This window comes from Drosophila guanche, unplaced genomic scaffold (assembly GCF_900245975.1).
Source record: "Drosophila guanche unplaced genomic scaffold, DGUA_6, whole genome shotgun sequence".
Taxonomy (NCBI): Eukaryota; Metazoa; Arthropoda; class Insecta; order Diptera; family Drosophilidae; genus Drosophila; species Drosophila guanche.
The window spans coordinates 1,427,658-1,441,465 of record NW_022995753.1 but is presented as its reverse complement, the minus strand read 5'-3'; the positions used below and the strand labels follow the sequence as shown (position 1 = coordinate 1,441,465).

The following is a 13,808-nucleotide window of genomic DNA, read 5'->3' as shown; positions in this document are numbered from 1 at the left end:
AATTAAAGGTTCACTAATTTCGTTACGGAAAATATTAATTTAATTAATTAAAAATATTTCAAATGTATACAAAACTTTCTTTGGCCTTTTTTGAATTGTTATATTGTTGACTTTAGTATGAAATTAATAAAATTTTAAAATTGTGTAAGGATTTTTATGTTTGTAAGGTGACTTCTTTCGCACACCTTATATGTAGATAGTAAGTTATGTTGAGGTTCCTTTTGACTCATACTTCTACTGATTTGATTAACAAGTTAATAAGTTCAATGCTGATATTAACAGTTTTGTGCAATATTGCATGTATTGGATATCAATGTAAGTTTTCATGAAAAAAGACACCGATTAATTACATTAATTATTCCATTAAAACTCGCTTAAATTCCGGCATTTTTTTTTAATGGTATTTACAAAAGTTTTTTTGTCAGTTACAAACGCATCAGAAAATTAATACATACAAATTTTTTAAAACTGTAATTATGTAAATAAGTTAAGTATTACTTGTAAAAAACTCAAACTAGTTGCAAACTATTCAGCTTAGGCTTAGTTTTGGGTAAACAAAAATGTTAATAAATAAATTCCCCATTTTAGTTGAATGCACAGTTGGTATTTATTATACATACCTGGTACTCGTACTGTTTATGGATATATTAGTTTTGCATAACGCACAAAAAGAAAAGATTCCTCCCCATATTCTTGATCAGAAGCAATAGCCGAGTCGATATAGCCATGTCTGTCTTCCGCCTGTCCGTCCGTCTTGTTGAGGACCTAGATCTCGAGTTACCAAACTTTGTATCCAGCTTTCCCTGTGACATCACACTCTTAAAAGTTTATTTCAAAGCTTTGCCCAGCTTTCTTTTGACCCAATAAAGAGTGAAAATCTCTGGCATACACAATTTCATACATACACAGAGAGAAATACCTTATCTAACAGATGGCGTTTCTGAAACAATATATGTATTTCCTCGCGAAGCTATGGCGTAGCGGGCCTTAGCTGAAAAGGATTACAAGTTCTTTCTCAATTATCGCAATAAATTTTAATTAATGAAAATATCCACATATATTCGTTCAAAATTGGTTCTTTATTAACAATTGTAAAAAAACACTGATTTGGTTACTGTGCATATCATTTTTATACCCGGTACTCGAAGAGTAAATAGGGTATATTGTATTTGTGCACAAAGTATGTAAAACACAGAAGGAAACGTTTCCGACCCCATAAAGTATATATATTCTTGATCAGCATCAATAGCCGAGTCGATTGAGCCATGTCTGTCTGTCCGTCCGTCTTGTTGAGCGCCTGGATCTCAGAGACCATAAATGCTGGAGTCACCAAATTTTGCATCCAGAATTCTGTATGCTCACACTGTTACAAGTGTATTTCAAAAATGAGCACCGCCCCGGCAAAAGGGCGAAAACCTTCAAAATCAATTTTGAAGATAAACAAACTAAAAATGCCGTTCCGTAGGGAATGACCATATCTATCAGATCACCAAATTGGGATCCAATTGGATCATTATTATAGCCACAATGAAGAAATTAATTTGCAGTGGCTAAACCCACCCCGTCCCGCAGTTTATATTTGTTTTTTTTCACATTCTCTCATTTACACTCTGCTTCTGCTGTGTGCGGCCACTGCGTCTGCCGCGAGTCTGCAGTGTGTGGGTCTAGGGAAGGGGAGCGAGCTAAAGGAGCGTGTTGGCGTGAGAAGTGTTGTAGATGTAGATGAAAGATGAAGAAAAAATGTAAAATTTGACAAAACACCGCTAAGATGCAGATGTAGTACTGAGTACCATTTATAAAAGTTGTGACGCGTAAGAAGCGTCTCACACGTCCCTTCTCGTTTTCACTCTGAATTCGAAGAGCCTACCTTTAGCATGTTGTTTATACCCGGTACTCGAAGAGTAAATAGGGTATATTGTATTTGTGGTCGAAAGTGGATGTATGTAACGCACAGAAACATCCAGGTTGCTGGAAATTCACTCTGTTAAAAGTTTATTTTAAAATTTCGCCCTTCCCCCTTCCGCAGCCACAAAGGAAAAGGCACAACTTTAAAGATAAGAGAAAAATAAAAACGCAGTTCTTTAAAAAATGTTTATGGTCAGAATGAAGAAATTCATTTGCATCAGCTACCCCCCCACCCCATCCAGTGGTTTTGCTTATTCTTGCTAATTCTTGCTCGCTCGCACACTCTGCCTTGTGCAGGGTTCTGCTCTGCGAAAGAGTGGCTGCTAAAAGGCGTGTTGGTGTGAGTGGTGATGTAGATGTAAATTACAGATGTATAAAAACTGTTAAATGTAAAGAAATCGAAAAAATCATGAGGTTACATATGTATTATACTAAGGTAACATGCATACAAATGCACATACATATTTACTGACTGAATACCGGGTGTAAAAGTTGTGACGCGTAAGAAGCGTCTCACACGTCCCTTCTCGTTTTTTTTTGTAGCGATGGGATGAATTAAGCCGAAGTCGAAATTATTTACCATTTCTTCTACAGTTTTTAGACTTTTGTTTGTAAGTGGCATTCATTATTAGCATATTCAATATCGAATAGTTTAGCAAGTAAACCACATTTTATTGTAGTCCATTTACTTATATATGTGTAATATATTATAGGATTTTCTTGGTAACATTCTTTTTTTTTTTTAATTTTTCCATTTGCATAATTTTAAAATTTTACAGCTGCGCATTCAGGCTTTCACATTAATTTTTGTCATGTGCAAAGTCCAATAGTTTTCATTTGCCCACTTGTATTTTTTTTTTATACTCTTACAAAACCGGACTTTATTATTTGTATATAACATGAATGTAATCATTTTGTTGACCTGATGAAATGAGATATTCTTATATAAATATCAAAGACTCAAGCTATCCATGTTTTCCCGTTTAGAGTCGACTTCTCGCAGACCAAAAGGTCTAAAACAGCCAAAAAGCCAAACAGAGAAAACCCTTCGTCATCAATTTCAAAGATAGGAAACTTTAACTGGTCACAGTAACATAATGATTCACTCTACCAATATTAGTAATCGTATAATTGTTAAAAAATGAAGAAACTAAGATCCCGTGCAAAATGCAAAGCATTGAAAACGAAAATTATGTGAATTCAAAGTTTTGATACCTCATGTCCTGTTCTTGTCAGAAAGTGGTTAGAATAGCGATAACCTGTTGAATTGTAGTAATTCTATGTATTTCGTAGTCAAGAAATAATCTTAATGGTGTGGAAGGCGACTGCAGGGTTCTGCTTATTGTTACACTTGTCATTATTATTTTTCACGTCAAAAAGGAAACGTCTGCGATCCTATAAAGTATCTAATTCCTTGATATATATATCGGCACCCGAAATTTTTAATATATCTAAAAATAGTCCAACCAATTTAAAATTGAAATTTGATATGTTTCAAAATTTTGCCAAATCAAATCACGAGAAAATTAAAATATTTTGAGCATGAAAAACATGCTAAATTATATTTTATTTTTATAATTTTTGAAAAGATAATAATTCCAAAATGCATAAACATAAGTTTTATTTATCTTCAGGCTCAGTGATCCGAGCCGGAACACTTTGCCATATATGTACATATACATATGTACAAATGTATGTATGTAGATACAATGCCAGAACGATTGATATATTTTTTTTTGATTATACATATATTCAGAAAAATAAATATTATTTATACTTGAAGTTAAAATTTCGTGATTGCTTTTAAACTAACGTATACAGTAGTCATTGATTAAGTCATATAAAATGTGTGTATTAATATAATACATGCTTACGGACATTTACTGAGTACATCATTTTTATACATATGTAAAAAAAAAAAAGTTTTTTAGATAAGCAACACAAACAAAATCAAATGAGTTAAAATTCTGTAAAATATAAAAATGCCGAACAATAGAAATAAAATTGAATAAAAATTATATCTTGAATTTGCAAATATGTTTTTCAAGTAATTTAATAGTATTTAATTATAATACACTTTCAGAAGGACTAAAAGAACAATTTTACGATTCACAATTCACATTTCAATTTCCTGAGCACACTAATATCATTGGAAAACAGCGACAATAAATTGGCAATTGACTCAAAGTGAACATTTTATATACAGCAAAAAAGCGAAGGTACACTGGCGGATCCGAGTAAATCCGAGTGCGATCCAACCAACGCGATTAGAACTTTTCGGACAAAAGGCATACAAGGCAGAGCCACCGCTTGTGGTGAGTAGACAAGAAGGCCGAACCCATTGTGTTCGTAGCTGTGCGTGGCGGACAAGGATCTGGACGAGTCAAAACCCCCAACCGTTTTCCACGAGAGCCACGTCTGGAGAGCTCCAGACAGCATATTGAGCGAGGCCTGAGAGTCGTCCGAGTAAGGCCCAGGAAAGGCCCAACAGGTAACGCGTCATCCCCAAGGCGAGCACAAGGAGAGGCGTTGTGTGCGAGGTTGAGTACGTGTACCGTGCGTGAGCTATGTAAGTCGAACGCATAGCCGTATCACCAGTGAGACTACAACTGACGTGGAAACAAGTTTGTGGTGGCCAATATGACTATCCCTAAGTTACCAATAAAGATCATATAAAAAGCGCTTGATCGTAACCAGTGAATTACTTACTTTTAATATAAATTCGTTGCAACGAGCTCTTCGCCAGAAGAGCCAGCCAACTTTTTATGGCTGCCTTTTGGTTTGTTTTGCGTCCAAAAGCGGTTAATTTAGAAGTTGCGAGTCGCCACGTAAGCGCTCTGCGATCGAGGAGTTGGCGAACTCAGTGCGAGGATTCGAGTCAATTCTGCAAAGAACCTACTCCTACAGGCGGTGGGCAGCACGCTTTTGACCGCAGAAGCAGCAGTTTTCGTCGGGATCGAGGCTGTCAGGAAGTCCAGACCTCTATAAGCTCTCAGGACTCAGGACTCAAGCGACGGCTAGGAACTCACGCCTGTGCGCCTGCTGACAGGCGCGTATCAAACTTATCGTGCGGATACATACTTCATTTCGTCCCGCCTTAAAAAAAATCTATACGCCACAGACAGTTTTCGCTTTTCGTTAATCAGAGGGTCTGATGACTTTACGTATCAGTCTCAGGATCCTTGAACGCTTCTGAGAAGTCACGGAATAGCAAAGTTGCTAAGCCTACGAGATTTTTGCCGTTCTCTGAATGGATACTTCGTGGACAGCCTCGTCTTGAATACTGGAATACTTACTGAGTGCAGGGTGTAAAAGTAGAGTCGCGTATGAGAGCGATTCACAGCGTTCCTCATTGTTTTGCTGCATCTGTTATCTATGAAACAAGACGCCTTGTTATCTCGCACCCTCCATCAACTTGAGATCCGCTCTACGTAATATTATAATAAATAGTAAAGTATTGTGAATACTGTCAAATAGGCAAATGGATTAAGATTTGAAAAATTCTTGTTAGTCTTTTAAGCAGAGAATGGTGAATAAATAAGAAAACTCCCAACTAATGTGATGTTGTACATTGAAGAATGTTAAAACTATTTGTTGCTGTAGTGTGTGAAAATAAACTTTAAAATATCACTTTCGGAGTTCTAACAAGTACATTTAAGTAAAGCCAAAAACAGTCTGAGGAGACCGAGAAAGCTGTTTCCAGGTAAGGAGCTTGCACATCATATTTATGATCATTTTTACAGAATTTTATGTTTATAAGAGTTTGTTTTGTTCTTAAATATGCTATGTGACTTGCTTATATAAAGCCATTCATGTTTTTCGCAATTTATGTGATAGTCGAGAGCGTTGTCAGTTGGATTGTTTTCGTTGACGGTGATGCCATCGGCGATGGTGTCGGCACGAATAGACTAGAAGATGCCGTTTCTGTAGTCAAGCTTCGCTCTTCATAAGCTCCCACGCGTTCCTGCTGATTATATATTTAGAATGGCAAAAAACATAAACAGGTTATTAATATATCTTACATTCGATTTATCGTATTTAAATCTCTTCCAAATATTCGTTTTTGGTTCCATGGGTGTACCATCGATGTTGTAATTTGGATTTGAAAATGTGAGTACAGATCTACTGGAACCGCGAGTGTTGCGCTTCTTCTTTTTTCGATTTGTGTTGAAAGCAAGCACTGAAAATATTATTTATGATCAATATAACACGTAATTAATTAATTAGCAATTAATGGAGGGCGCCTTACTGAAAATAACAAGTATTATTATAACAACCATGATAATGACCACGCCTAGCGCGACGAGAACAAAAAACTCCCGCTCATTATCAATTTTGTGATTGTTATAATGTTCATCTTCGGTGTTTAAGTCACCAAACTGTTTCGGCGGAGCAGAATCATCGGGTAGTTCATCTGAGTATTCCGCCTGTTGATCGCTATCCAATCGTGTATGAACCAAAGCCTTGGGCCGTGTGGAACATACAGGATCCTTTGGATCGGACCGGTCCGGGCAGGCGCACACATAATCAACTGCACGATATAAGCACAAATGCGAGCAACCACCATTTTCCTGAGCACAGTGATTCCAACTTTTGGCCTGGCGCTGCAATGAGACGGCTCGTATGTCCAATGCACCACTTAAGCCATCGCGCACTTTTATGTATCCACTTCGTGGTGCACTCTGTGAACGGTACACCGACTTATTGTACCAGTCCGTCCAGAAGATATTGCTGTCAAACTTTAAAAACAAATATTATCCAGCTATGCGTAACTGTACTGTACTCAAAAGGAGGAATTCTTACCATGGTTAAACCAAATGGGTGCGGTGCGTACTGTACAATAGTCTGACGGCGCTTGCCATTAAAGTCTACTTGGCCAATATTGTCTTCCAAAGCGTCAGCCCAGAGAAGACGACGGTTACTAGTTGAAATAAATGATATCGCTTATAATATACTTTAATTAGTAGGACCGCCTGTGGTAAGCTCACTCGAAATCAATTGTAAGGCCTGTTGGAAAGCCAATTCCGGAAGTCACAATTACCGTACGATTGGTACCGTCTAAGTAGCTACGCTCGATCTTCGCAGGCGAACTCCAATCTGTCCAAAACAGAAAGCTGAGAGTAGAAAAAAAAGTCAAATTATCACTCTGGATATAGAAAAGCTTATGAATGAATGCTTACGCTTTTTTCGGATGGACAATTAGGGACCGTGGGTCACCCAGGTCATCTTCGACTATTCTTTTACGGCAGCTGCCATCAATCCGTGCAACTTCGATCAGCTTGCGATCAGTATCGGACCAGTATAGATTGTCCGCAATCCAGTCAACAGCTATACCATTGGGTGTTAGCACTTCTGTGCTCATTATAACCTTGCTATCGGTCAAGTTCAACAGATTCACTCTCCGTATAACATCCAAATTCACATCGGCAAAGAAAAGGAAATTTTTCCGATAGTGATAATCGAGAACAACAGCACCATGAACTCCACTTATGGGCAATACCACGTCCATGTAGTCTCCAGTATTTAATGAAATCATACCAATTCCAGAGCGCAGCGCTATGAGGAGGTAGTCCTGTAAAAAATAAATAGCTTTCATTAGATGAATCATCCTTAGTTGATTTGGTTTGTTTTTGGTCAATGCTTACATCGGGAAGACTCTGACATTGTTTTGTACTATTTTCTTGCAACCGCAGTCCAATGGGGCATTGGCATGAGTAGCTTGATGGATTCCGTAAACAAAGGTGCGAGCATCCACCATTGTTGCGCCCACACACGTTTTTCGTCATTTGTTGATGCTGGTAAATGACTTTAATATCCATAAGGCCATCAATGTTGGTCATTACATCATGTTTTGCGCTTATGTTTCGCCTTTCAGTCATGTGCAAGGCTTTCGACTTCCAGTCTGTCCAATAAATATGTTCTTCAGTGAGAGCCAAGGCATAAGGATGGTGTAGGGAGGACATTATTAGCTTGCGCTGGTTTCCTGTGTAGTCACAGGAATCAATAGTCTTGAGGCGGGCATCCACCCAATAGATGCGCTTGCTCTTTAAATCAAGGGATAGGCCATTTGGCCATCCGAGGTTGGCAGACACAATTCGTGATCGTTCATTACCATCTAAATAGGAACGCTCGATCTTGCGATAATGCCCCCAATCAGTCCAAAATAATAGACCCGCTTCATAGTCAAGAGCGAGACCGCGCGGAGACTCGAGATCCTTGTAGGCTATAATATGCCGGTTGCTGCCATCAAGACTTGCCACTTCGATTGTGTGGCGTCCTGCATCTGCCCAATAAATTGTACGACCAATTGAATCGACCACCAAGCCATCAGGATTATCTAAGCTGTCCCCAACCACTTTGTTAACGTGCAGTCCATCGGGACTTGAACTCATTATGACGTTCTCGGTGGTGTCTGACCAAAAAATGTTTCCTGTATCTCTGTCAACATCCAGAGCAACAGCATTTGATATTGGGGGAAGTGGCAGCACCACGTCAATCAAGTGGTCAAAGTCTAAGGATATTTGTCGTATATCAATTCTATGTGCGAAAATGATGTACTTCGTAGGACCTTCGGAACACGTGCGCTTATCCTCCTTGAGCTGTACTCCAACAGCGCAGGCACAAGTGTAACTTGTCGGATTCAGCAGGCACAAGTGCGAACAGCCACCATTGTCCTTGTCACATGCATTAAATGCCCGCCTTCGAGTGCGATGAAAAACACGTACGTCCATTAGATCACTGGTATTTGCGATTATTACGCTTAAATCTTTTCCAGTGAGTTTATCCGCACTCATTACAGATTTGGTATCCCAATCGGTCCAGTACACACGTCCATCACTCACGTCGAGTCCAAACGGATGCTTGAGGCTATCTGTTAGACAATACGATTTTATCTACCGCGAATGGGATCATCAATTTTGTTTGTTTACTCACTTAAAATTACTCGACGATCGCTTCCATTAAAGTTCATATACTCCAAAGTCTTCGTGCCGCCATCAACGAAATACAATTTACTTTTATCGAAGTCGATGGCTAATCCATTTGGATATATAAGTCTTTTTGAGGATATAATAACGCGATCATGACCATCCATATTCGAACGTTCAATCATTGGTTCTTCTCCCCAATCGGACCAAAACATAAGGCCATCTTTATAATGAAAGAGATAATATAAAAGGTATTGTTAGGTATTGTCTGTCTGGTGAAATGTACTGTCAATACTCTATGGCTTAGATATCTGTGCAGTGACTGGATTTAACTCACCGATGGGATTGACGACAATATCTCTGGGCTTGTATAAATGTTCCCAAATGAGCAAAGTACGCATTTTACCATTCGTTGTGGCCACTTCAATGCGATTCGTTGATGGGTCTGTCCAATAAAGTTTATCAGTAATCCAATCTAAGGCTAATCCCACAGGCGAAACTAAATTTGAGTGCACCACACGTTGCTGGTAGCTGCCGTTAATGTGTGCTTTATTAATTGTACTACGCTCTACATCCGTCCAATAAATGAAGTCTGTGTCACTGCACCAATCTAGTGCCACGGCGTGCTTAAGGTTGTCCAGTGGCACAATCATATCCACCTCGCTTGGCTCTGCATGATTGTTTTTAAGTTGCCTCAAGCGTATATCCTTTCGCCGTGCTACCAGTACCAATTTATCTGCGGTACTTTTGCATGTCTTGCCATCGTCCTTTAATGAAAGGCCAATGGGACAGCCACACCGGCGTGACGTTTTCTTTGGCAAACACAAATGAGAGCAGCCACCACGCAAGCCTCTTCGGTCCTTTTGGCAACGGTCTGGGTATTCGGGTTGGCGCGCTGGGTGATAGGCATGAATATCCATGGGAAAATGAAAGTTTTCATGAACCGCTTTGAATTCACTTCCAGTTATTTTGTTGGCTGCAGACACTGTCTTTGTGTTCCAGTCTGTCCAGTACATGGTGTCTTCGAAGATGGTCAAAGCAAACGGATGTGGCAGGTGAGTGCTGAGAATTTTAATGCGTTCACTGCCATCCAGATTGGAGCATTCGATGGCATGTTGCTTTGCGTCAGCCCAATAGATTTTTCGATTTGGGTAGTCAATGGCTAGACCATTGGGCCAGGTGACACCTTTTGATATAATCACTTGTCGCTGTGATCCATCCATATTGGCGCGCTCAATTTTTGGATTTGGTCCCCAGTCGCTCCAGAATGCTAATGCCTCGCCTGGATGAATGACAATGGCACGAGGCTTATCCAAATCATTTGAAGCGATTACCGTGCGTAAGTTGCCTTGGAAATTTGATACCTCGACTCGTCGAGTACCCGAATCAGTCCAAAAGAGTAAGTCATGAATCCAGTCCACTGCTATTCCGCCGGGGGACTCTAAGCCCCACTTAATGACGTCGCGAACTCGTGTTCCATTCATGAATACCATTTTGATGACATCCGTAGACACATCAGACCAAAACATCAGACCCTTGCGATAGTGAAAATCTAAGGCAATCGCATTGTGTAGTCCTTTTACTACAGCTGTATAGCGATTGTTGCTCAGCGTAACACGCCGTATATCCCAACGATTGGCCACCAACAGAGTCATGGCGCCACCTAACGCTTTACAAGATCTCAAATCAGGTCGAAGAATGTAACCCACTTCACATGCGCATATAAATGATCCCAGCGTATTTTGGCACTTTTGCGAGCAGACTGGACTAGTCAGGTATTGGCACTCATCGATATCGGTGCAGCTAAACAAAAATTATTGGATTACAGATACCGTTCAAAATGAATTTACTTCACTTAACACTTACTTTACTTTATTTTTATCCATAAGGTAACCAAGCCGGCAGGCACACTCGTCAGAACCGTTCTTTGTTTTTATACAAAGCTGTTCACACTGTTTGGGTTCCAAACAGCTTTGCTCCTCGGGACAGTTCGCCTCATCTTCACCAGAAGGACAGTCGTTGTGGCCGTCGCACACGTGTTTCTGATGCACGCATATTCTGAAAATGATTGCAAATCAATTAATAATATATTTTCGTTACTCGTTTGTCACATTTTACTAACTTTAAGTTAGTGACGTTTTGCTTTGTGGGGCATAAAAATTGCCCAGGGTCACACTGTAGGTGGCAGTCAACCTCATCCTCAGCTGAAGAACAGTCTGCATAACCATCACACAGCCAGGTACGCTAGGAAATTTTATAAAATTTGCACACGTAAGTATATATTAAACTGCATCCAAAATCGTATATGTTACCAAAATGCAGCGTCCATTGTTGCAGGAGAACTCGTCAGATCCGCAGGTTAATGGATGCTCGACTATCCCACAGTCATTTTCATCTTCACCGCCATCACAGTCCTGCTCCTTATCACATTTCCAGCGTTTTGGAATGCAAGTTCCATCTGAGCATTTGTATTCATTTGATGTGCACAAAGATGGTTTTTGTGGGCAATTTTCTTCATCACTCCAGTCGCCGCAATCATTATCACCATCACAGCGAAAACGATTTAGTATACATTGTCCGCTAGGGCCTCCTGCGCCACCCAATCCACCACGACACTTAAATTCGCCTTCGGGGCAGATGTTTATCACTGCCGCACATTTAAACTCATCCGAGTTATCATTGCAGTCGCGCTCGCCATCACACCGAAACGCCAAAGAAATACAATATCCATCGTTGCAGGTGAAATGCTCTTCAGTACATCGAGATCGATTACAGTGCGCTTCGTCGGAGAAGTCCTTGCAGTCATTTTCACCATCGCAGAGCCATGTTCGTGGAATGCAAAAGCCGTTCTGGCACTGAAATTGATCATCCGTGCAGTTGGTGTATGCTCCGCAATGTGTTTCATCCGAGTAATCGCCACAATCATCGTCGCCATCGCAAAGCCAGTACTTAAAGATACATCGAAATGTTTTCGGACACATTACGTGTATGCCACTCTTTTCGCAGTCCATTTGCAGCTTGGGGACCAAATCCTCATGATTTTTGCACGTATTCTCGCTGGATCCATCACTGTGATTCTGGCAGCTGCTAACGGTTTCACCTAGTTGACTGGGATCATCCTGGACAAGTACTGCCAGATTTACTCGAAAGGGTTTTTGTTTATTATTCGCTCCGCCTATAAAGCCATCACGTCCACGTGAGTTTTTCTTACGATCACCTTCTCGTTGGCCAATTACATCCGTTCGACTTTTCTGCGCTCCAATATTGCGAAACTTTGGAGTGTCGCCATTGTTTGAGTTGTCTGAACTTCCTGTTTTATATGGGATAATGGTTTCCATGGTAAATACAGGATCATATGCTCCTGGCCCATCATTTTCGGCTTTCTTGTTGTTATCTTTTCGGTTCTGATATGGTGGGTAGTCTGACAAAGAGATAAGTTTCTCATCATTGTTCGGAAAGTTCTTTGCCAACTTATTTTCATCAAATTCCTCATCGTTGCCTAGATAAGCAGTCTTGCTTCCCAAGCGCAGTTGGTGCTTCTTCAACAAATCCTGACGTCCGGACGTATTTATAGAAACCGTGCCCACATTTAGATCGCCATGGCTACTGCCACCATTTGTAGGACTATGCTCATATTGCTCACCGCCAAATCTTGTTGAGTATGCAAATCCGAAACCTATTTAAAAAAAAAAATTATTTTCAAAATGATGTTAATTATGCTGTGATTTACGTTGGTCGGATAGAAGGAAAGAACTAATATGCTACTCTGAGTGTGTGAAAGATAAATAGAGGAAGGGAGAGCACATAAGGCAGGAGAGTCAGCAACAGTATACTGTGTGTTTTTTTCTTTATTTCATCTATAGCACTCTTCAAATCAGCACGCTCTTTTAGATCGTTGTCATCCGCTAGAGGACCGCCACTGCACAAGGCAGTGAGAGCGAGAGACAATATTAATTAATTTATTCTGTCCGGCTATTATAATGATCAGATCTGATCCTAGTTCGGGTATCTGATAGATACGGCCATTATCTACAGAACTCCGTTTTTGGTTTTCTCGTATTTTTAAAATCGTGAATGCCATAGATTTTCGGCCTTTGTGGGTGTGGAACGAAATATTTAAACAAACTTGATTCAGTGTGATTTCACTGCGTCTGCACACAACATTTGTTTATTCCAGCTTTTATGGTCTCTAAGAACTTGTTGTCAAAAATATACGGACGGCTACTGATGAAAGAATGTGATAAAAGATATATTTTTAATTTAAAGAAATACTTACACAACCATACAAAGCAACCCAATGAGCGAAATAGAAAGGGTATCCAATACATTGCCAAGCACCATAAACAAACTGGAACACTCCTGGGCGAGCCGTTGTCTCCGGGATTCGAGCTTTCTTCACGTTTAAGTGTTAGGAGATGTGCCTATTCAGGCGGAGCGGTTGCGTTTTTTGTAGCTGGACTTTTGTACTTCAGTTAATATATGGATGAGTTGGTGTAACAATAATATGTTATACACATGCATGCGCTACATGAAGTTATTTTTCACTGCATACATATGACAAAATGTGTGTTTGAGCCATTTCATTTTAACATAGCACTATATATACATACAATATGTACATAAGTGCTTGAGTACATATGTTAACATACATGGATATATTATTTTTAGTCACTGATAATTATCATTGTAATCTTTGAGTTCATTTTGAGAGTATGGTCAAGTTTTTTACATTCTTAATTTGGCACTAATTCTGCAAAGAAAAGTATGTTAGTTCGGCTCTGGACGGAGCAGTTTCGTCGGCAAAAACGTTCTCGGCACAAATGTTTTTCGGGTTTTTAGTTTTTTACATTTTCCATCTAGGTTTTTAAAACTGTTTAAAATATAACAACGTCATGAGAACAGTCTCTTGTCCATTTTTGTTGTTGATGTCCTCTCTATGTATGTGTATGTGTGGTATACATTCGGTGAGGAAAATGT

The 13,808-nt window shown here is 39.7% G+C and overlaps 1 protein-coding gene across 2 annotated transcripts; it reads right to left on the bottom strand.

Annotated features, from left to right (window-relative positions):
- Positions 1 to 5,680: 5,680 nt before the first annotated feature.
- Positions 5,681 to 13,375, bottom strand: LOC117588381 (low-density lipoprotein receptor-related protein 4). 2 transcript variants are annotated; one of them, XM_034279605.1, is made up of 13 exons: positions 13,108 to 13,375; positions 11,144 to 12,507; positions 10,954 to 11,075; positions 10,698 to 10,889; positions 9,169 to 10,634; positions 8,839 to 9,054; positions 7,551 to 8,776; positions 7,086 to 7,477; positions 6,894 to 7,019; positions 6,709 to 6,826; positions 6,155 to 6,644; positions 5,928 to 6,085; positions 5,681 to 5,869 (listed from the first exon to the last, which is right to left on the bottom strand). In XM_034279605.1, the coding sequence occupies exons 1-13, from the start codon at positions 13,157 to 13,159 to the stop codon at positions 5,732 to 5,734; spliced, it is 6,060 nt and encodes a 2,019-aa protein (XP_034135496.1). In that variant the 5' UTR covers positions 13,160 to 13,375; the 3' UTR covers positions 5,681 to 5,731. The 2 variants fall into 2 exon arrangements, with proteins under 2 accessions (XP_034135496.1, XP_034135495.1); XM_034279604.1 differs by having other exon boundaries at positions 5,681 to 5,872; positions 13,108 to 13,374.
- Between the last annotated feature and the right edge of the window lie 433 nt (positions 13,376 to 13,808).